The sequence below is a fragment of the Somniosus microcephalus genome, chromosome 4 (genome assembly GCF_052327205.1).
Source record: "Somniosus microcephalus isolate GS21.2 chromosome 4, FLI_Smic_1.0, whole genome shotgun sequence".
Classification (NCBI taxonomy): Eukaryota; Metazoa; Chordata; class Chondrichthyes; order Squaliformes; family Somniosidae; genus Somniosus; species Somniosus microcephalus.
The window spans coordinates 12,796,514-12,817,312 of NC_140990.1; the positions used below are offsets into that span (position 1 = coordinate 12,796,514).

Below are 20,799 nucleotides of genomic sequence, written 5' to 3' on the forward strand. Positions count from 1 at the left end.
TGAGGTGACTGTCTGAAAGGATTGACTTTCAAGCGAAAATATAGTTCCACCCGATTGGTGTATGTCTCTCTGTCTGCCTCTCCTCTCCGATTCCTGATACCCCTCTCTCTCTCTCCGATTCCTGATCCCCCACTCTCTCTGATTCCTGATCCCCCTCTCTCTCTCTGATTCCTGATCCCTCTCTCTCTCTCCGATTCCTGATCCCCCTCTCTCTCCGATTCCTGATCCCCCTCTCTCTCTGATTCCTGATCCCCCTCTCTCTCTGATTCCTGATCCCTCTCTCTCTCTCTCTGATTCCTGATCCCTCTCCCTCTCTCTCTGATTCCTGATCCCTCTCTCTCTCTCTCCGATTCCTGATCCCTCTCTCTCTCTCTGATTCCTGATCCCTCTCTCTCTGATTCCTGATCCCTCTCTCTGATTCCTGATCCCTCTCTCTGTGATTCCTGATCCCTCTCTCTCTCCAATTCCTGATCCCTCTCTCTGATTCCTGATCCCTCTCTCTGATTCCTGATCCCCCTCTCTCTCTGATTCCTGATCCCCCTCTCTCTGATTCCTGATCCCTCTCTCTCTGATTCCTGATCCCTCTCTCTCTGATTCCTGATCCCTCTCTCTCTGATTCCTGATCCCTCTCTCTGATTCCTGATCCCTCTCTCTGATTCCTGATCCCTCTCTCTCTCCCCGATTCCTGATCCCTCTCTCTCTCTGATTCCTGATCCCTCTCTCTCTCTCTCTCTCTCTGATTCCTGATCTCTCTCTCTCTCTCTCTCTCTGATTCCTGATCCCTCTCTCTCTCTCTGATTCCTGATCCCTCTCTCTCTCTCTCTGATTCCTGATCCCTCTCTCTCTCTGATTCCTGATCCCTCTCTCTCTCTGATTCCTGATCCCTCCCTCTCTCTCTCTGATTCCTGATCCCCTCTCTCTCTCCCCGATTCCTGATCCCTCTCTCTCTCTGATTCCTGATCCCTCTCTCTCTCTCTGATTCCTGATCCCTCTCTCTCTCTCTCTCTGATTCCTGATCCCCTCTCTCTCTCCCCGATTCCTGATCCCTCTCTCTCTCTGATTCCTGATCCCTCTCTCTCTCTCTCTGATTCCTGATCCCTCCCTCTCTCTCTCTCTGATTCCTGATCCCCTCTCTCTCTCCCCGATTCCTGATCCCTCTCTCTCTCTCTCTGATTCCTGATCCCTCCCTCTCTCTCTCTCTGATTCCTGATCCCCTCTCTCTCTCCCCGATTCCTGATCCCTCTCTCTCTCTCTCTGATTCCTGATCCCTCCCTCTCTCTCTCTCTGATTCCTGATCCCTCCCTCTCTCTCTCTCTGATTCCTGATCCCTCCCTCTCTCTCTGATTCCTGATCCCTCTCTGATTCCTGATCCCTCTCTCTCTCTGATTCCTGATCCCTCCCTCTCTCTCTCTGATTCCTGATCCCTCCCTCTCTCTCTCTCTGATTCCTGATCCCTCTCTCTCTCTCTCTCTGATTCCTGATCCCTCTCTCTCTCTGATTCCTGATCCCCCTCTCTCTCTCTCTCTCTCTCCGATTCCTGATCCCACTCTCTCTCTCTGTCTCTCCGATTCCTGATCCCACTCTCTCTCTCTCTCTCTCTCTCTCCGATTCCTGATCCCGCTCTCTCTCTCTGATTCCTGATCCCTCTCTCTCTCTCTGATTCCTGATCCCTCTCTCTCTCTCTGATTCCTGATCCCTCTCTCTCTCTCTCTCTCTGATTCCTGATCCCTCTCTCTCTCTCGCTCTCTGATTCCTGATTCCTGATCCCTCTGATTCCTGATCCCCCTCTCTCTGATTCCTGATTCCCTCTGATTCCTGATCCCCCTCTCTCTGATTCCTGATCCCTCTCTCTCTCTCTCTCCGATTCCTGATCTCGCTCTCTCTCTCTCTGATTCCTGATCCCCCTCTCTCTCTCTCTCTCTCTCTCTCTGATTCCGGATCCCCCTCTCTGATTCCGGATCCCCTCTGATTCCTGATCCCTCTCTCTCTCTCTCCGATTCTTGATCCTCCCTTCTCTCTCTCTGATTCCTGATCCCGTTCTCTCTCTCTCTGATTCCTGATCCCGTTCTCTCTCTCTCTGATTCCTGATCCCCCTCTCTCTCTCTCTCTCTCCGATTCTTGATCCTCCCTTCTCTCTCTCTCTGATTCCTGATCCCGTTCTCTCTCTCTCTGATTCCTGATCCCGTTCTCTCGCTCTCTGATTCCTGATCCTCTCTCTCTCTCCCCGATTCCTGATCCCTCTCTCTCTCTGATTCCTGATCCCTCTCTCTCTCTCTCTCTGATTCCTGATCCCTCCCTCTCTCTGATTCCTGATCCCCTCTCTCTCTCCCCGATTCCTGATCCCTCTCTCTCTCTGATTCCTGATCCCTCTCTCTCTCTCTCTGATTCCTGATCCCTCCCTCTCTCTCTGATTCCTGATCCCTCCCTCTCTCTCTGATTCCTGATCCCTCTCTCTGATTCCTGATCCCTCTCTCTCTCTGATTCCTGATCCCTCCCTCTCTCTCTCTGATTCCTGATCCCTCCCTCTCTCTCTCTCTGATTCCTGATCCCTCTCTCTCTCTCTCTCTGATTCCTGATCCCCCTCTCTCTCTCTCTCTCCGATTCCTGATCCCACTCTCTCTCTCTGTCTCTCCGATTCCTGATCCCACTCTCTCTCTCTCTCTCTCTCTGATTCCTGATCCCTCTCTCTCTCTCCGATTCCTGATCCCTCTCTCTCTCTCTCTCCGATTCCTGATCCCTCTCTCTCTCCGATTCCTGATCCCTCTCCCTCTCCGATTCCTGATCCCTCTCTCCGATTCCTGATCCCGCTCTCTCTCTCTGATTCCTGATCCCTCTCTCTCTCTCTGATTCCTGATCCCTCTCTCTCTCTCTGATTCCTGATCCCTCTCTCTCTCTCTGATTCCTGATCCCTCTCTCTCTCTCTGATTCCTGATCCCTCTCTCTCTCTCTGATTCCTGATCCCTCTCTCTCTCTCGCTCTCTGATTCCTGATTCCTGATCCCTCTCTCTCTGATTCGTGATTCCCTCTGATTCCTGATCCCCCTCTCTCTGATTCCTGATCCCTCTCTCTCTCTCTCTCCGATTCCTGATCTCGCTCTCTCTCTCTCTGATTCCTGATCCCCCTCTCTCTCTCTCTCTCTCTCTGATTCCGGATCCCCCTCTCTGATTCCGGATCCCCTCTGATTCCTGATCCCTCTCTCTCTCTCTCCGATTCTTGATCCTCCCTTCTCTCTCTCTGATTCCTGATCCCGTTCTCTCTCTCTCTGATTCCTGATCCCTCCCTCCCTCTCTCTGATTCCTGATCCCTCCCTCTCTCTCTGATTCCTGATCCCTCTCTCTGATTCCTGATCCCTCTCTCTCTCTGATTCCTGATCCCTCCCTCTCTCTCTCTGATTCCTGATCCCTCCCTCTCTCGCTCTCTGATTCCTGATCCCTCTCTCTCTCTCTCTCTGATTCCTGATCCCCCTCTCTCTCTCTCTCTCTCTCTCTCCGATTCCTGATCCCACTCTCTCTCTCTGTCTCTCCGATTCCTGATCCCACTCTCTCTCTCTCTCTCTCTCTCTGATTCCTGATCCCTCTCTCTCTCTCCGATTCCTGATCCCTCTCTCTCTCTCTCTCCGATTCCTGATCCCTCTCTCTCTCCGATTCCTGATCCCTCTCCCTCTCCGATTCCTGATCCCTCTCTCTCTCCGATTCCTGATCCCGCTCTCTCTCTCTGATTCCTGATCCCTCTCTCTCTCTCTGATTCCTGATCCCTCTCTCTCTCTCCGATTCCTGATCCCTCTCTCTCTCTCTGATTCCTGATCCCTCTCTCTCTGATTCCTGATCCCTCTCTCTCTCTCTCTCTCTCTGATTCCTGATCCCTCTCTCTCTCTCGCTCTCTGATTCCTGATTCCTGATCCCTCTCTCTCTGATTCGTGATTCCCTCTGATTCCTGATCCCCCTCTCTCTGATTCCTGATTCCCTCTGATTCCTGATCCCCCTCTCTCTGATTCCTGATCCCTCTCTCTCTCTCTCTCCGATTCCTGATCTCGCTCTCTCTCTCTCTGATTCCTGATCCCCCTCTCTCTCTCTCTCTCTCTCTCTCTGATTCCGGATCCCCCTCTCTGATTCCGGATCCCCTCTGATTCCTGATCCCTCTCTCTCTCTCTCCGATTCTTGATCCTCCCTTCTCTCTCTCTGATTCCTGATCCCGTTCTCTCTCTCTCTGATTCCTGATCCCGTTCTCTCTCTCTCTGATTCCTGATCCCCCTCTCTCTCTCTCTCTCTCTCTCTCTCTCTCTGATTCCGGATCCCCCTCTCTGATTCCGGATCCCCCTCTCTGATTCCGGATCCCTCTCTCTGATCCCGGATCCCCTCTGATTCCTGATCCCCCTCTCTCTCTCTCTCTCTCTCCGGTTCTTGATCCTCCCTTCTCTCTCTCTCTGATTCCTGATCCCGTTCTCTCTCTCTCTGATTCCTGATCCCGTTCTCTCTCTCTCTGATTCCTGATCCCTCTCTCTCTCTGATTCCTGATCAGGCCGTCAGTCAGCATTGATCCACCTCAGAGGCTAAACTTGACCAAGGTGTGAGGCTGTAGCCAGCCTGCATCCACCTCGGAGAAGCCTTCACCTCCTAACTGCCTGCCTTCCTCTCTCAGTCGCCCGTTTTTATACCTTATGTCGATGGGCTGGTGGATGCCTGGTGTCGATCATTTTTACCCATCCCATAGTCCAATTACAAGGGAGAGGGGGCCTCTGACAGCCCTCCACCCCCTCCCATCTTGCTGAGGTCAGCTATTTCCCTATCTCTGTTCTAAATGTCTTGTTGCCCTCTCGTAGACTGCTTGTTTATCTTTAAGGCTCCTTGCTGCATCCCTTATCGGCCCACTCGAAGGCCTATTTTTGTGTTCTGACCTCGTAATTCAGCTCTCTGTACAACTCTCTTTCTGACATGACTGAAATCCTTCTATGTCATCAACTTAGGCAAACTGCTCAGCTAGGGAACCCGTAACAGACTATTATTTCTTCCAATCCACGATTTGATACACTCCTCTCTCCTCTTTGATTCCTGATCCCCCTCTCTCTCCCCCGGTTCCTGATCCCTCTCTCTCCCTGATTCCTGATCCCTCTCTCTCCCTGATTCCTGATCCCCCCTCTCTCTCCCCAGATTCCTGATCCCTCTCTCTCCGATTGCTGATCCCTCTCTCCCCGATTCCTGATCCCGCTCTCTCTCCCCCGATTCCTGATCCCCCTCTCTCTCCCTCGATTCCTGATCCCTCTCTCTCGGATTCCTGATCCCTCTCTCTCGCTCTCTGATCCCCCCCTCTCTCGCTCTCTGATTCCTGATCCTCCTCTCTCGCTCTCGGATTCCTGATCCCCCTCTCTCCCTGATTCCGGATCCCTCTCTCTCCCTGATCCCCCTCTCTCTCGCTCTCTGATTCCTGATCCCCCTCTCTCGCTCTCTGATTCCTGATCCCTCTCTCTCGCTCTCTGATTCCTGATCCCTCTCTCTCGCTCTCTGATCCCCCTCGCTCTCTGATTCCTGATCCTCCTCTCTCGCTCTCTGATTCCTGATCCCCCTTTCTCCCCGATTCCTGATCCCTCTCTCTCCCTGATCCCCCTCTCTCTCGCTCTCTGATTCCTGATCCCCCTCTCTCGCTCTCTGATTCCTGATCCCTCTCTCTCGCTCTCTGATTCCTGATCCCTCTCTCTCGCTCTCTGATCCCCCTCGCTCTCTGATTCCTGATCCTCCTCTCTCGCTCTCTGATTCCTGATCCCCCTTTCTCCCCGATTCCTGATCCCTCTCTCTCCCTGATCCCCCTCTCTCTCGCTCTCTGATTCCTGATCCCCCTCTCTCGCTCTCTGATTCCTGATCCCTCTCTCTCGCTCTCTGATTCCTGATCCCTCTCTCTCGCTCTCTGATCCCCCTCGCTCTCTGATTCCTGATCCTCCTCTCTCGCTCTCTGATTCCTGATCCCCCTTTCTCCCCGATTCCTGATCCCTCTCTCTCCCTGATCCCCCTCTCTCTCGCTCTCTGATTCCTGATCCCTCTCTCTCGGATTCCTGATCCCCCTCTCTCGCTCTCTGCTCCCCCCTCTCGCTCTCTCTGATTCCTGATCCCTCTCTCTCTCTCTCTGATTCCTGATCCCTCCCTCTCTCTCTCTCTGATTCCTGATCCCTCCCTCTCTCTCTGATTCCTGATCCCTCTCTCTCTCTGATTCCTGATCCCTCCCTCTCTCTCTCTGATTCCTGATCCCTCCCTCTCTCTCTCTGATTCCTGATCCCTCTCTCTCTCTCTCTCTGATTCCTGATCCCTCTCTCTCTCTGATTCCTGATCCCCCTCTCTCTCTCTCTCTCTCTCTCTCCGATTCCTGATCCCACTCTCTCTCTCTGTCTCTCCGATTCCTGATCCCACTCTCTCTCTCTCTCTCTCTCTCTCTGATTCCTGATCCCTCTCTCTCTCTCTCTCTCTCTCCGATTCCTGATCCCTCTCTCTCTCTCTCCGATTCCTGATCCCTCTCTCTCTCTCTCTCCGATTCCTGATCCCTCTCCCTCTCCGATTCCTGATCCCTCTCTCTCTCCGATTCCTGATCCCGCTCTCTCTCTCTGATTCCTGATCCCTCTCTCTCTCTGATTCCTGATCCCTCTCTCTCTCTCTCTGATTCCTGATCCCTCTCTCTCTCTCTCTCTCTGATTCCTGATCCCTCTCTCTCTCTCGCTCTCTGATTCCTGATTCCTGATCCCTCTCTCTCTGATTCCTGATTCCCTCTGATTCCTGATCCCCCTCGCTCTGATTCCTGATTCCCTCTGATTCCTGATCCCTCTCTCTCTCTCTCTCCGATTCCTGATCTCGCTCTCTCTCTCTCTGATTCCTGATCCCCCTCTCTCTCTCTCTCTCTCTCTCTCTGATTCCGGATCCCCCTCTCTGATTCCGGATCCCCTCTGATTCCTGATCCCTCTCTCTCTCTCTCCGATTCTTGATCCTCCCTTCTCTCTCTCTGATTCCTGATCCCGTTCTCTCTCTCTCTGATTCCTGATCCCGTTCTCTCTCTCTCTCTCTCTCTCTCTGATTCCGGATCCCCCTCTCTGATTCCGGATCCCCCTCTCTGATTCCGGATCCCTCTCTCTGATCCCGGATCCCCTCTGATTCCTGATCCCTCTCTCTCTCTCTCTCTCCGATTCTTGATCCTCCCTTCTCTCTCTCTGATTCCTGATCCCGTTCTCTCTCTCTCTGATTCCTGATCCCGTTCTCTCGCTCTCTGATTCCTGATCCCCTCTCTCTCTCCCCGATTCCTGATCCCTCTCTCTCTCTGATTCCTGATCCCTCTCTCTCTCTCTCTGATTCCTGATCCCTCCCTCTCTCTCTCTCTGATTCCTGATCCCCTCTCTCTCTCCCCGATTCCTGATCCCTCTCTCTCTCTGATTCCTGATCCCTCTCTCTCTCTCTCTGATTCCTGATCCCTCCCTCTCTCTCTGATTCCTGATCCCACTCTCTCTCTCTCTCTCTCTCTCTCTGATTCCTGATCCCTCTCTCTCTCTCTCTCTCTCTCCGATTCCTGATCCCTCTCTCTCTCTCTCCGATTCCTGATCCCTCTCTCTCTCTCTCTCCGATTCCTGATCCCTCTCCCTCTCCGATTCCTGATCCCTCTCTCTCCGATTCCTGATCCCGCTCTCTCTCTCTGATTCCTGATCCCTCTCTCTCTCTGATTCCTGATCCCTCTCTCTCTCTCTGATTCCTGATCCCTCTCTCTCTCTCTCTCTCTCTGATTCCTGATCCCTCTCTCTCTCTCGCTCTCTGATTCCTGATTCCTGATCCCTCTCTCTCTGATTCCTGATTCCCTCTGATTCCTGATCCCCCTCGCTCTGATTCCTGATTCCCTCTGATTCCTGATCCCTCTCTCTCTCTCTCTCCGATTCCTGATCTCGCTCTCTCTCTCTCTGATTCCTGATCCCCCTCTCTCTCTCTCTCTCTCTCTCTCTGATTCCGGATCCCCCTCTCTGATTCCGGATCCCCTCTGATTCCTGATCCCTCTCTCTCTCTCTCCGATTCTTGATCCTCCCTTCTCTCTCTCTGATTCCTGATCTCGCTCTCTCTCTCTCTGATTCCTGATCCCCCTCTCTCTCTCTCTCTCTCTCTCTCTGATTCCGGATCCCCCTCTCTGATTCCGGATCCCCTCTGATTCCTGATCCCTCTCTCTCTCTCTCCGATTCTTGATCCTCCCTTCTCTCTCTCTGATTCCTGATCCCGTTCTCTCTCTCTCTGATTCCTGATCCCGTTCTCTCTCTCTCTCTCTCTCTCTCTGATTCCGGATCCCCCTCTCTGATTCCGGATCCCCCTCTCTGATTCCGGATCCCTCTCTCTGATCCCGGATCCCCTCTGATTCCTGATCCCTCTCTCTCTCTCTCTCTCCGATTCTTGATCCTCCCTTCTCTCTCTCTGATTCCTGATCCCGTTCTCTCTCTCTCTGATTCCTGATCCCGTTCTCTCGCTCTCTGATTCCTGATCCCCTCTCTCTCTCCCCGATTCCTGATCCCTCTCTCTCTCTGATTCCTGATCCCTCTCTCTCTCTCTCTGATTCCTGATCCCTCTCTCTCTCTCTCTCTGATTCCTGATCCCTCCCTCTCTCTCTCTCTGATTCCTGATCCCCTCTCTCTCTCCCCGATTCCTGATCCCTCTCTCTCTCTGATTCCTGATCCCTCTCTCTCTCTCTCTCTGATTCCTGATCCCTCCCTCTCTCTCTGATTCCTGATCCCTCCCTCTCTCTCTCTGATTCCTGATCCCTCCCTCTCTCTCTGATTCCTGATCCCTCTCTCTGATTCCTGATCCCTCTCTCTCTCTGATTCCTGATCCCTCCCTCTCTCTCTCTGATTCCTGATCCCTCCCTCTCTCTCTCTCTGATTCCTGATCCCTCTCTCTCTCTCTCTGATTCCTGATCCCCCTCTCTCTCTCTCTCTCTCTCTCTCTCCGATTCCTGATCCCACTCTCTCTCTCTGTCTCTCCGATTCCTGATCCCACTCTCTCTCTCTCTCTCTCTCTCTCTGATTCCTGATCCCTCTCTCTCTCTCTCCGATTCCTGATCCCTCTCTCTCTCTCTCTCCGATTCCTGATCCCTCTCTCTCTCCGATTCCTGATCCCTCTCCCTCTCCGATTCCTGATCCCGCTCTCTCTCTCTGATTCCTGATCCCTCTCTCTCTCTGATTCCTGATCCCTCTCTCTCTCTGATTCCTGATCCCTCTCTCTCTCTCTGATTCCTGATCCCTCTCTCTCTGATTCCTGATCCCTCTCTCTCTCTCTCTCTCTCTCTGATTCCTGATCCCTCTCTCTCTCTCTGATTCCTGATCCCTCTCTCTCTGATTCGTGATTCCCTCTGATTCCTGATCCCCCTCTCTCTGATTCCTGATTCCCTCTGATTCCTGATCCCCCTCTCTCTGATTCCTGATCCCTCTCTCTCTCTCTCTCCGATTCCTGATCTCGCTCTCTCTCTCTCTGATTCCTGATCCCCCTCTCTCTCTCTCTCTCTCTGATTCCGGATCCCCCTCTCTGATTCCGGATCCCCTCTGATTCCTGATCCCTCTCTCTCTCTCTCCCCGATTCTTGATCCTCCCTTCTCTCTCTCTCTGATTCCTGATCCCGTTCTCTCTCTCTCTGATTCCTGATCCCGTTCTCTCTCTCTCTGATTCCTGATCCCCCTCTCTCTCTCTCTCTCTCTCTCTCTGATTCCGGATCCCCCTCTCTGATTCCGGATCCCCCTCTCTGATTCCGGATCCCTCTCTCTGATCCCGGATCCCCTCTGATTCCTGATCCCCCTCTCTCTCTCTCTCTCTCTCCGATTCTTGATCCTCCCTTCTCTCTCTCTCTCTGATTCCTGATCCCGTTCTCTCTCTCTCTGATTCCTGATCCCGTTCTCTCTCTCTCTGATTCCTGATCCCTCTCTCTCTCTGATTCCTGATCAGGCCGTCAGTCAGCATTGATCCACCTCAGAGGCTAAACTTGACCAAGGTGTGAGGCCGTAGCCAGCCTGCATCCACCTCGGAGAAGCCTTCACCTCCTAACTGCCTGCCTTCCTCTCTCAGTCGCCCGTTTTTATACCTTATGTCGATGGGCTGGTGGATGCCTGGTGTCGATCATTTTTACCCATCCCATAGTCCAATTACAAGGGAGAGGGGGCCTCTGACAGCCCTCCACCCCCTCCCATCTTGCTGAGGTCAGCTATTTCCCTATCTCTGTTCTAAATGTCTTGTTGCCCTCTCGTAGACTGCTTGTTTATCTTTAAGGCTCCTTGCTGCATCCCTTATCGGCCCACTCGAAGGCCTATTTTTGTGTTCTGACCTCGTAATTCAGCTCTCTGTACAACTCTCTTTCTGACATGACTGAAATCCTTCTATGTCATCAACTTAGGCAAACTGCTCAGCTAGGGAACCCGTAACAGACTATTATTTCTTCCAATCCACGATTTGATACACTCCTCTCTCCTCTTTGATTCCTGATCCCCCTCTCTCTCCCCCGGTTCCTGATCCCTCTCTCTCCCTGATTCCTGATCCCTCTCTCTCCCTGATTCCTGATCCCCCCTCTCTCTCCCCAGATTCCTGATCCCTCTCTCTCCGATTGCTGATCCCTCTCTCCCCGATTCCTGATCCCCCTCTCTCTCCCCCGATTCCTGATCCCCCTCTCTCTCCCCCGATTCCTGATCCCCCTCTCTCTCCCCCGATTCCTGATCCCTCTCTCTCCCTGATTCCTGATCCCTCTCTCTCCCTGATTCCTGATCCCTCTCTCTCGGATTCCTGATCCCTCTCTCTCGCTCTCTGATCCCCCCCTCTCTCGCTCTCTGATTCCTGATCCTCCTCTCTCGCTCTCGGATTCCTGATCCCCCTCTCTCCCTGATTCCGGATCCCTCTCTCTCCCTGATCCCCCTCTCTCTCGCTCTCTGATTCCTGATCCCCCTCTCTCGCTCTCTGATTCCTGATCCCTCTCTCTCGCTCTCTGATTCCTGATCCCTCTCTCTCGCTCTCTGATCCCCCTCGCTCTCTGATTCCTGATCCTCCTCTCTCGCTCTCTGATTCCTGATCCCCCTTTCTCCCCGATTCCTGATCCCTCTCTCTCCCTGATCCCCCTCTCTCTCGCTCTCTGATTCCTGATCCCCCTCTCTTGCTCTCTGATTCCTGATCCCTCTCTCTCGCTCTCTGATTCCTGATCCCCCTCTCTCGCTCTCTGATTCCTGATCCCTCTCTCTCGCTCTCTGATTCCTGATCCCTCTCTCTCGCTCTCTGATCCCCCTCGCTCTCTGATTCCTGATCCTCCTCTCTCGCTCTCTGATTCCTGATCCCCCTTTCTCCCCGATTCCTGATCCCTCTCTCTCCCTGATCCCCCTCTCTCTCGCTCTCTGATTCCTGATCCCTCTCTCTCGGATTCCTGATCCCCCTCTCTCGCTCTCTGCTCCCCCCTCTCGCTCTCTCCGATTCCTGATCCCCCCCCCTCTCGCTCCGATTCCTGATCTCGCTCTCTCTCTGATTCCTGCTCTCCCTCTCTGATCCCCCCTCTCTCGCTCTCAGATCCTTCTCTCGCTCTGATTTCTGATCCCCCCTCTCTTGCGCTCTGATTCCTGATCCCTTTCTCTCAATCTCCCTAATGTCTGATTCCTTTCTCTCTCTGATTCCTCTCTCTCTCTCTAATTTCTAATCCGTTAATCTGCTTATAATTTCTGACTCTCCATCTCTCTCTAAGTTCTGACTCTCTCTGTCCATCTCCCCTTTTCTGGGATTTCCACCTCTCAGTGAAGCCGATGTTTCATTCTCTCTGGTAGTTGAGTGCGGACAGTGGCTGCGTACAGTTCCCTCTGTCTTTGAGTTCAATGCAGCCGCCAACCTATTAAAAATAAAACTGTTAAATACCCGCCTTGAAATAGCATGCAGAGGAACATTAGACACTCTCCCACCCCGCGGAGATTAAAACCCCTTACCTAGTCCAAAATAGCTCTGGACATCTGGCAAAGTTGTCCCGTTTGACAAAACCTGTCAGCTGGAGCTGGATCACGTGATCAGTGTCTGCTCACTGGACAGCTTAAAAATGACGGTCGGTTATCTTTAGATTATTCAACATACAAATACAGGCCACAGCCGTGGCTCAGTGGGTAGCGCTCTCTCTCCCTCTCACCTCTGAATCAGAAGGGCACGGGTTCAAGACCCACCCCCATATTCCAGAGACTCATGTCCTGTAATCTAGAGCCGACAGTACCAGTACTGAGGGAGCGCTGCACTGTCGGAAGGTCAGTACTGAGGGAGCGCTGCACTGTCGGAGGGGCAGTACTGTGGGAGTGCTGCACTGTCGGAGGGTCAGTACTGAGGGAGCGCTGCACTGTCGGAGGGGCAGTACTGTGGGAGTGCTGCACTGTCGGAGGGTCAGTACTGAGGGAGCGCTGCACTGTCGGAGGGGCAGTACTGAGGGAGCGCTGCACTGTCGGAGGGGCAGTACTGAGGGAGCGCTGCACTGTCGGAAGGTCAGTACTGAGGGAGCGCTGCACTGTTGGAGGGGCTGCACTGTTGGAGGGGCAGTACTGAGGGAACGCTGCACTGTCGGAAGGTCAGTACTGAGGGAGCGCTGCACTGTCGGAGGGGCTGCACTGTTGGAGCGCTGCACTGTTGGAGGGGCTGCACTGTTGGAGCGCTGCACTGTCGGAGGGGCTGCACTGTTGGAGCGCTGCACTGTCGGAGGGGCAGTACTGAGGGAGCGCTGCACTGTCGGAGGGGCAGTACTGAGGGAGCGCTGCACTGTCGGAGGGGCAGTACTGAGGGAGCCCTGCACTGTCGGAGGGGCAGTACTGAGGGAGCCCTGCACTGTCGGAGGGGCAGTACTGAGGGAGCCCTGCACTGTCGGAGGGGCAGTACTGAGGGAGCCCTGCACTGTCGGAGGGGCAGTACTGAGGGAGCCCTGCACTGTCGGAGGGGCAGTACTGAGGGAGCCCTGCACTGTCGGAGGGGCAGTACTGAGGGAGCCCTGCACTGTCGGAGGGGCAGTACTGAGGGAGCCCTGCACTGTCGGAGGGGCAGTACTGAGGGAGCCCTGCACTGTCGGAGGGGCAGTACTGAGGGAGCCCTGCACTGTCGGAGGGGCAGTACTGAGGGAGCCCTGCACTGTCGGAGGGGCAGTACTGAGGGAGCCCTGCACTGTCGGAGGGGCAGTACTGAGGGAGCCCTGCACTGTCGGAGGGGCAGTACTGAGGGAGCCCTGCACTGTCGGAGGGGCAGTACTGAGGGAGCCCTGCACTGTCGGAGGGGCAGTACTGAGGGAGCCCTGCACTGTCGGAGGGGCAGTACTGAGGGAGCCCTGCACTGTCGGAGGGGCAGTACTGAGGGAGCCCTGCACTGTCGGAGGGGCAGTACTGAGGGAGCCCTGCACTGTCGGAGGGGCAGTACTGAGGGAGCCCTGCACTGTCGGAGGGGCAGTACTGAGGGAGCCCTGCACTGTCGGAGGGGCAGTACTGAGGGAGCCCTGCACTGTCGGAGGGGCAGTACTGAGGGAGCCCTGCACTGTCGGAGGGGCAGTACTGAGGGAGCCCTGCACTGTCGGAGGGGCAGTACTGAGGGAGCCCTGCACTGTCGGAGGGGCAGTACTGAGGGAGCCCTGCACTGTCGGAGGGGCAGTACTGAGGGAGCCCTGCACTGTCGGAGGGGCAGTACTGAGGGAGCCCTGCACTGTCGGAGGGGCAGTACTGAGGGAGCCCTGCACTGTCGGAGGGGCAGTACTGAGGGAGCCCTGCACTGTCGGAGGGGCAGTACTGAGGGAGCCCTGCACTGTCGGAGGGGCAGTACTGAGGGAGCCCTGCACTGTCGGAGGGGCAGTACTGAGGGAGCCCTGCACTGTCGGAGGGGCAGTACTGAGGGAGCCCTGCACTGTCGGAGGGGCAGTACTGAGGGAGCCCTGCACTGTCGGAGGGGCAGTACTGAGGGAGCCCTGCACTGTCGGAGGGGCAGTACTGAGGGAGCCCTGCACTGTCGGAGGGGCAGTACTGAGGGAGCCCTGCACTGTCGGAGGGGCAGTACTGAGGGAGCCCTGCACTGTCGGAGGGGCAGTACTGAGGGAGCCCTGCACTGTCGGAGGGGCAGTACTGAGGGAGCCCTGCACTGTCGGAGGGGCAGTACTGAGGGAGCCCTGCACTGTCGGAGGGGCAGTACTGAGGGAGCCCTGCACTGTCGGAGGGGCAGTACTGAGGGAGCCCTGCACTGTCGGAGGGGCAGTACTGAGGGAGCGCTGCACTGTCGGAGGGGCAGTACTGAGGGAGCGCTGCACTGTCGGAGGGGCAGTACTGAGGGAGCGCTGCACTGTCGGAGGGGCAGTACTGAGGGAGCGCTGCACTGTCGGAGGGGCAGTACTGAGGGAGCGCTGCACTGTCGGAGGGGCAGTACTGAGGGAGCGCTGCACTGTCGGAGGGGCAGTACTGAGGGAGCGCTGCACTGGCATAAAAAAACAAAAAAGGTGACTCAAACGTGGCTAACAAGGGAAATTAGGGATAGCATAAGATCCAAGGAGAGGACATATAAATTGGCCAGAAAAAGCAGCAAAACTGAGGATTGGGAGCAGTTTAGGATTCAGCAAAGGAGGACAAAGGGATTAATTAAGAGGCGGAAAATAGAATATGCGAGTAAGCTTGCAGGGAACATAAAAACTGACTGTAAAAGCTTCTACAGATATGTGAAGAGAAAAAGATTGGTGAAGTCAAGCATAGGTCCCTTGCAGTCAGAATCAGGGGAATTTATAATGGGGAACAAAGAAATGGCAGACCAATTAAATACATACTTTGGTTCTGTCTTCACAAAGAAGGACACAAATAACCGTCCAGAGATTTCGGGGAACATTGGGTCTAATGAGAGGGAGGAATTGAATGAAATCAGTATTTGTAGGGAAATGGTGTTAGGGAAATTGACGGAATTGAAGGCCGATAAATCCCCAGGGTCTGATAATCTACATCCTAGGGTACTTAAGGAAGTGGCCCTAGAAATAGTAGATGCATTGCTGGTCATCTTCCGAAATTCTATAGACTCTGGAACAGTTCCCATGGATTGGAGGTTAGCTAATGTTACCCCACTATTCAAAAAAGGTGGTGGAGAGAAAACGGGGAATTATAGACTGGTAAGCCTGACATCGGTAGTGGGGGAAATGCTAGAGTCCATTATAAAAGATGGAATAGCAGAGCACTTGGAAAACAGTGACAGGATCGGACAAAGTCAACATGGATTTACAAACGGTAAATCATGCTTGATTACTGGAATTTTTTGAGGATGTAACTGGTAGAATAGATAAGGGAGAACCAGTGGATGTGGTGTATTTGGACTTTCAGAAGACTTTTGATAAGGTCCCGCATAAGAGATTAGCGTGCAAAGTTAAAGCACATGGGATTGGGGGTAAGGTACTGACTTGGATAGAGAACTGGTTGGCAGACAGGAAGCAAAGAGTTGGAATAAACAGGTCTTTTTCCGAGTGACAGGCAGTGACTAATGGAGTACCACAGGGATCGGTGCTAGGACCCCAGCTATTCACAATATATATTAATGATCTAGATGAGGGAACTAGATGTAATATCTCCCAGTTTGCAGACGACGCAAAGCTGGGTGGGCGTGTGTGCTGTGAGGAGGATGCAGAGAAACTCCAGTATGATTTGGACAGGTTGGGTGATTGGGCAGATGCAGTATAATGTGGATAAATGCGAGGTTATCCACTTTGGTGGCAAAAACAGGAAGGCAGATTATTATCTGAACGGCAATAGATTGGGAAAAGGGCAAGTGCAATGAGACCTGGGTGTCCTTGTGCACCAGTCGCTGAAGGTAAGCATGCAGGGGCAGCAGGCGGTTAAGAAGGCAAATGGTATGTTGGCCTTCATAGCGAGAGGATTCGAGTACAGGAGCAAGGATGTCTTGCTGCAGTTGTACAGGGCCTTGGTGAGACCACACCTTGAGTATTGTGTGCAGTTTTGGTCACCTTATCTAAGGATGTTCTTGCCATGGAGGGAGTGCAGCGAATATTCAGCAGACATACCTAGGATGGCAGGAATGATGTATGAAGAGAGATTGAGTTGATTAGGCTTATATTCGCTAGAGTTTAGAAGAATGAGGTGTGATCTCATTGAAACTTATAAAATTCTAACAGGACTAGGCAGACTAGATGCAGGAAGGATGTTCCCGATGGCCGGGGAGTCCAGAACCAGGGGTCACAGTCTAAGGATAAGGGGTAAGCCATTTAGGACTGAGATGAGGAGGAATTTCTTCACCCAGAGAGTGGTGAACCTGTGGAATTCTCTACCACAGAAAGCAGTTGAGGCCAACTTATTAAATATATTCAAGAAGGAGTTGGATATATTTCTTAAGGCTAAAGGGATCAAGGGATATGGGGAGAAAGCAGGGACAGGGTACTGAATTTGGATGATCAGCCATGATCTCATTAAATGGCGGAACAGGCTCGAGGGGCCGAATGGCCTACTCCTGCTCCTATCTTCTATGTTTACTGTCGGAAGGGCAGTACTGAGGGAGTGCTGCACTGTAAATCGATCTCAGCCTTGAAATTTTGAACTGCAAGATTATGACGGGTTTGGATAGGCGAGACGGGGATTGGCTGTTCCCACTAGTTGATGGTACAGGAACCAGGGGACACAGATTTATGGTTTTGGGCAAGAGATGCGGGGTGGGGGGGATGCGAGGGAAAACTTTTTTACGCAGCGAATGGTGATGACCTGGAACTCGCTGCCGACGGAAGTGGTGGAAGCGGAGACACTCAATGTTTTGAAGGGGAGATTGGATAGGCACTTGAGGTAAATAAACTTGCAGGGCTACGGGGATAGAGCGGGGGAATGGGACTGACTGGATTGCTCTACAGAGAGCCGGCTCGGACTCACTGGGCCGAATGGCCTCCTTCTGTGCCGTTATGACTCTAACTGACCCCCAGCCTCAACAGCTTTTTTTTTTGGGGGGGGGGGGGGGGGGAAAGAGAGTTCCAGATTTCCGCTACCCTGTGTGAAGAAATGCTTTCCGACATCACCCCTGAATGGCCTGGCTCTAATTTAAGGTGATGCCCCCTTTGTTCTGGACTCCCCGCCCACCAGAGGAAATAGTTTCTCGATCTCTATCCACCCTATCAACTCCTTTAATCACTATAACCCCCTCGATTAGATCGTAATGTACCACAAATAGTGAGCTGTACTGTGGAGAATGACAGGAACCTTTGAATTTACATTTAATTTTACATTGTTACATTGCATTCTAATAATTATACAAAATCAGATTTTAATGCAGTCAGTCCTCAAACTCATCATTACAAGCCAGATCTAAGGGTAGAACATAGTGTGATTACAACACCCTCACTGTAATATGCTCTCATTACAACACCCTCATTCTTCTTCTTAGGCAGTCCCTCGGAACCGAGGATGACTTGCTTCCACACTAACAATGAGTTCGCAGGTGACTGATGAGTCCGATGCGGGACCTACAGTCTCTGTCACAGGTGGGGCAGACGGTGGTTGAAGGGGCGGGTGGGTGGGGTGCTTGGGTTGACGTGCGCTCCTTGTGCTGCCTGCGCTTGGCTTCCGCTTGCTCCCGGCGAAGAGACTCGAGGTGTTCGGCGCCTTCCCGGATGCTTCTCCTCCACTTTGTGCGGTCTTGGGCCAGAGATTCCCAGGTGTCGGTGGGGATGTTGCACTTTTTCAAGGAGGCTTTGAGGGTGTCCTTGAAGCGTTTCCTCTGCCCACCTGAGGCTCTCTTGCCGTGTCGGAGTTCCGAGTAAAGCACTTGTTTTGGGAGTCTCGTATCGGGCATGCGGACAATGTGACCCGTCCATTGGAGCTGATCGAGCGTGGTCAGAGCTTCGATGCTGGGGATGTTGGCCTGAGCGAGAACACTGATGTTGGTGCGCTTATCCTGCCAATAGGTTTGCAGGATCTTGCAGAGGCAGCGTTGGTGGTACCTCTCCAGTGCTTTTGAGGTGCCTGCTGTACATGGTCCATGTCTCTGAGGCATACAGGAACAACACCCTCATTGGAAACCACTTCTCATACATTGAGCACACATTGCTCATAACACACTCGCATTAAATATGCAAGACTTGCATTGATACAATGCCTTTCGGGACCTTGTCACTGTTGTAATGTAGGAAACGCGGCAGCCAATTTACGCACAGCAAGCTCCCACAAACAGCAATGTGATAAATGACCAGGTAATCTGTTTTTTTTAAAAAAGTGATGTTGATTGAGGGACAATTATTGGCCAGGACACCGGGGAGAACTCCCCTGCTCTTCTTCGATATAGTGCCCATGGGATCTCTTACGTCCAATCATCTCAGTTTAACGTCTCATCCGAAAGACGGCACCTCTGACAGCGCAGCACTCCCTCGACCGGAGTGTTGGCCTAGATTTTTGTGCTTAACTCCCTGGAGTTCAATCTGTGAACCCACAACCTACTGACTCAAAGGTGAGATTGCTGCCCACAGAGCCACAGGAGACACCAGCAGGAATTGAGCACAAATTACACACTCACATTACAAACCCCGTTATACATCGAGTACAAATTGCTCATAACATGCATTACAAATCGCTTGTTATAACATACTAATTACAACCCTCTTAGTTTAATATATTATTACAAACCCCTGATTGTAACATACTCTGAATTAAAGTCACTCTCCCTACCAGAACTCAGAGTATATATACATAATTATCTTAAAATCACCATAACTTCACACTTGCAGGCTTTAACTTCTTTCAGACTACAAGTCGTAAACCAGCAGAGACTTAGCGGGGCCAATGTGCTGTTTCTGTGCTGGAACACTCTATGATTACGACAGATTCCAAACCATTTGTTAGAACACAATCTGATTCCAAACCGCGTTAGAATACACTGTAATTACAAACCTCCCATTACAACACACACGGATTACAAACCTCCCATTACAACACGATCTGGGATTACAAACCTCCATGATAACACGATCTGGGATTATAAACCTCCCATTACAACACGATCTGGGATTACAAACCTCTCATTATAACACGATCTGGGATTACAAACCTCCCATTATAATACGATCTGGGATACAAACCTCCCATTATAACACGATCTGTAATTACAAACCTCCCATTATAACGATCTGGGATTACAAACCTCCCATTATAACACGATCTGGGATACAAACCTCCCATTATAACGATCTGGGATTACAAACCTCCCATTATAACACGATCTGGATACAAACCTCCCATTATAACACGATCTGTAATTACAAACCTCCCATTATAACGATCTGGGATTACAAACCTCCCATTATAACACGATCTGTGATTACTAACCTCCCATTATAATACAATCTGTGATTACTAACCTCCCATTATAACACGATCTGGGATTACAAACCTCCCATTATAACACGATCTGGGATTACGAACCTCCCATTATAACACGATCTGTGATACAAACCTCCCATGATAACACGATCTGGGATTACTAACCTCCCATTATAATACAGTAGGAGGAAAATGGTGCATCACGATACTGCGTTACACAGGCCCCTTATTTGTCATTCATTAATCTGTAAAGGGGATGAATCAATTGTCAGCCGTGGTTCAGTGGGTAGCACTTTCAGTGAGTCAGAAGGTTGTGGGTTTGAGCCCCACACGCCAGAGACTCGAGCTCCATAATCCAGGGCAGACACTCCCGGTGCCAGTACTGAGGGAGCGCCGCACTGTCAGAAGGGCAGTACAGAGGGAGCGCCGCACTGTCGGAGGGGCAGTACTGAGGGAGCGCCGCACTGTCGGAGGGGCAGTACTGAGGGAGCGCCGCACTGTCGGAGGGGCAGTACTGAGGGAGCGCCGCACTGTCGGAGGGGCAGTACTGAGGGAGCGCCGCACTGTCGGAGGGGCAGTACTGAGGGAGCGCCTCACTGTCGGAGGGGCAGTACTGAGGGAGCGCCACACTGTCGGAGGGGCGGTACTGAGGGAGCGCCGCACTGTCGGAGGGGCGGTACTGAGGGAGCGCCACACTGTCGGAGGGGCAGTACTGAGGGAGCGCCGCACTGTCGGAGGGGCAGTACAGAGGGAGCGCCGCACTGTCGGAGGGGCAGTACTGAGGGAGCGCCGCACTGTCGGAGGGGCAGTACTGAGGGGAGCGCCGCACAGTCGGAGGGGCAGTACTGAGGGAGCTCTGCACTGTCTGAGGGGCAGCACTGAGGGACTCTCCGACAGTGTGGCGGTCCCTCAGTACTGCCCCTCCAACAATGCAGCGCTCCCTCAGTACTGCCTCCCAACTACTGGCACTGCAGTATCAGCCTAGATGTTTGTGCCCAAGTTTCTGGAGTGGGACTTGAACCCACAACCTTCTGACTTCGAAGCAAGAGAGAGCGAGTGCCACCCACTGAGCCGCGGCTGACACAGAAAGGGCGAGACTCAATAAAAGGGATCCCCCCGATGGGTCACTCTCGGTACCAAAGGGTTCCCGTCGCAGAGTCCCACGGTATCTCTCTCACTCTTCCCGCCCCGCACACGCACGTCGGCGGCGAGCAGTCCGCGGCCGCCCTCTGGAAGAGGCCCTGGGCCGGCCTGGCTGGTGACCAGCGGGCCAGGTACCAGCGGTGGTAGGTGAGGTGCCAGCACAGCTGGGCGAAGCCGGCCCCCCACGATCTTCTGCGAGTACTGGTGAAAGAAGACCACAGAGACCAGCAGCAGGGCGTTCCAGAGCAGCAGCAGGGAGGAGGCCAGCAAGTAGACCAGCCGCAGGGGGGCCCCGGCCGGCAGCCGGCAGCGCAGGTAGGGTTTGAAGGCGGCCAGCTCCTCGGCCAGGACCAGTGAGGC

The 20,799-nt window shown here is 53.1% G+C and overlaps 1 protein-coding gene and 1 long non-coding RNA gene across 2 annotated transcripts in view; both read right to left on the reverse strand.

The window, feature by feature from the left end:
- Nucleotides 1-17,181: 17,181 nt before the first annotated feature.
- Nucleotides 17,182-19,835, reverse strand: LOC147118315 (uncharacterized). The gene is made up of 2 exons (XR_015077900.1): nucleotides 19,209-19,835; nucleotides 17,182-19,148 (listed from the first exon to the last, which is right to left on the reverse strand). It is a non-coding gene; the product is annotated as an uncharacterized LOC147118315 (long non-coding RNA).
- A 585-nt stretch (nucleotides 19,836-20,420) lies between these two features.
- LOC147118316 (DDB1- and CUL4-associated factor 11-like) overlaps nucleotides 20,421-20,799 on the reverse strand; it is a 30,140-nt gene continuing 29,761 nt past the window's right edge. The window contains exon 6 of the mRNA XM_085983883.1: nucleotides 20,421-20,640. Within this exon, the coding sequence (XP_085840009.1) occupies nucleotides 20,421-20,640 (220 nt within the window). The remainder of the gene's footprint in view (nucleotides 20,641-20,799) is intronic.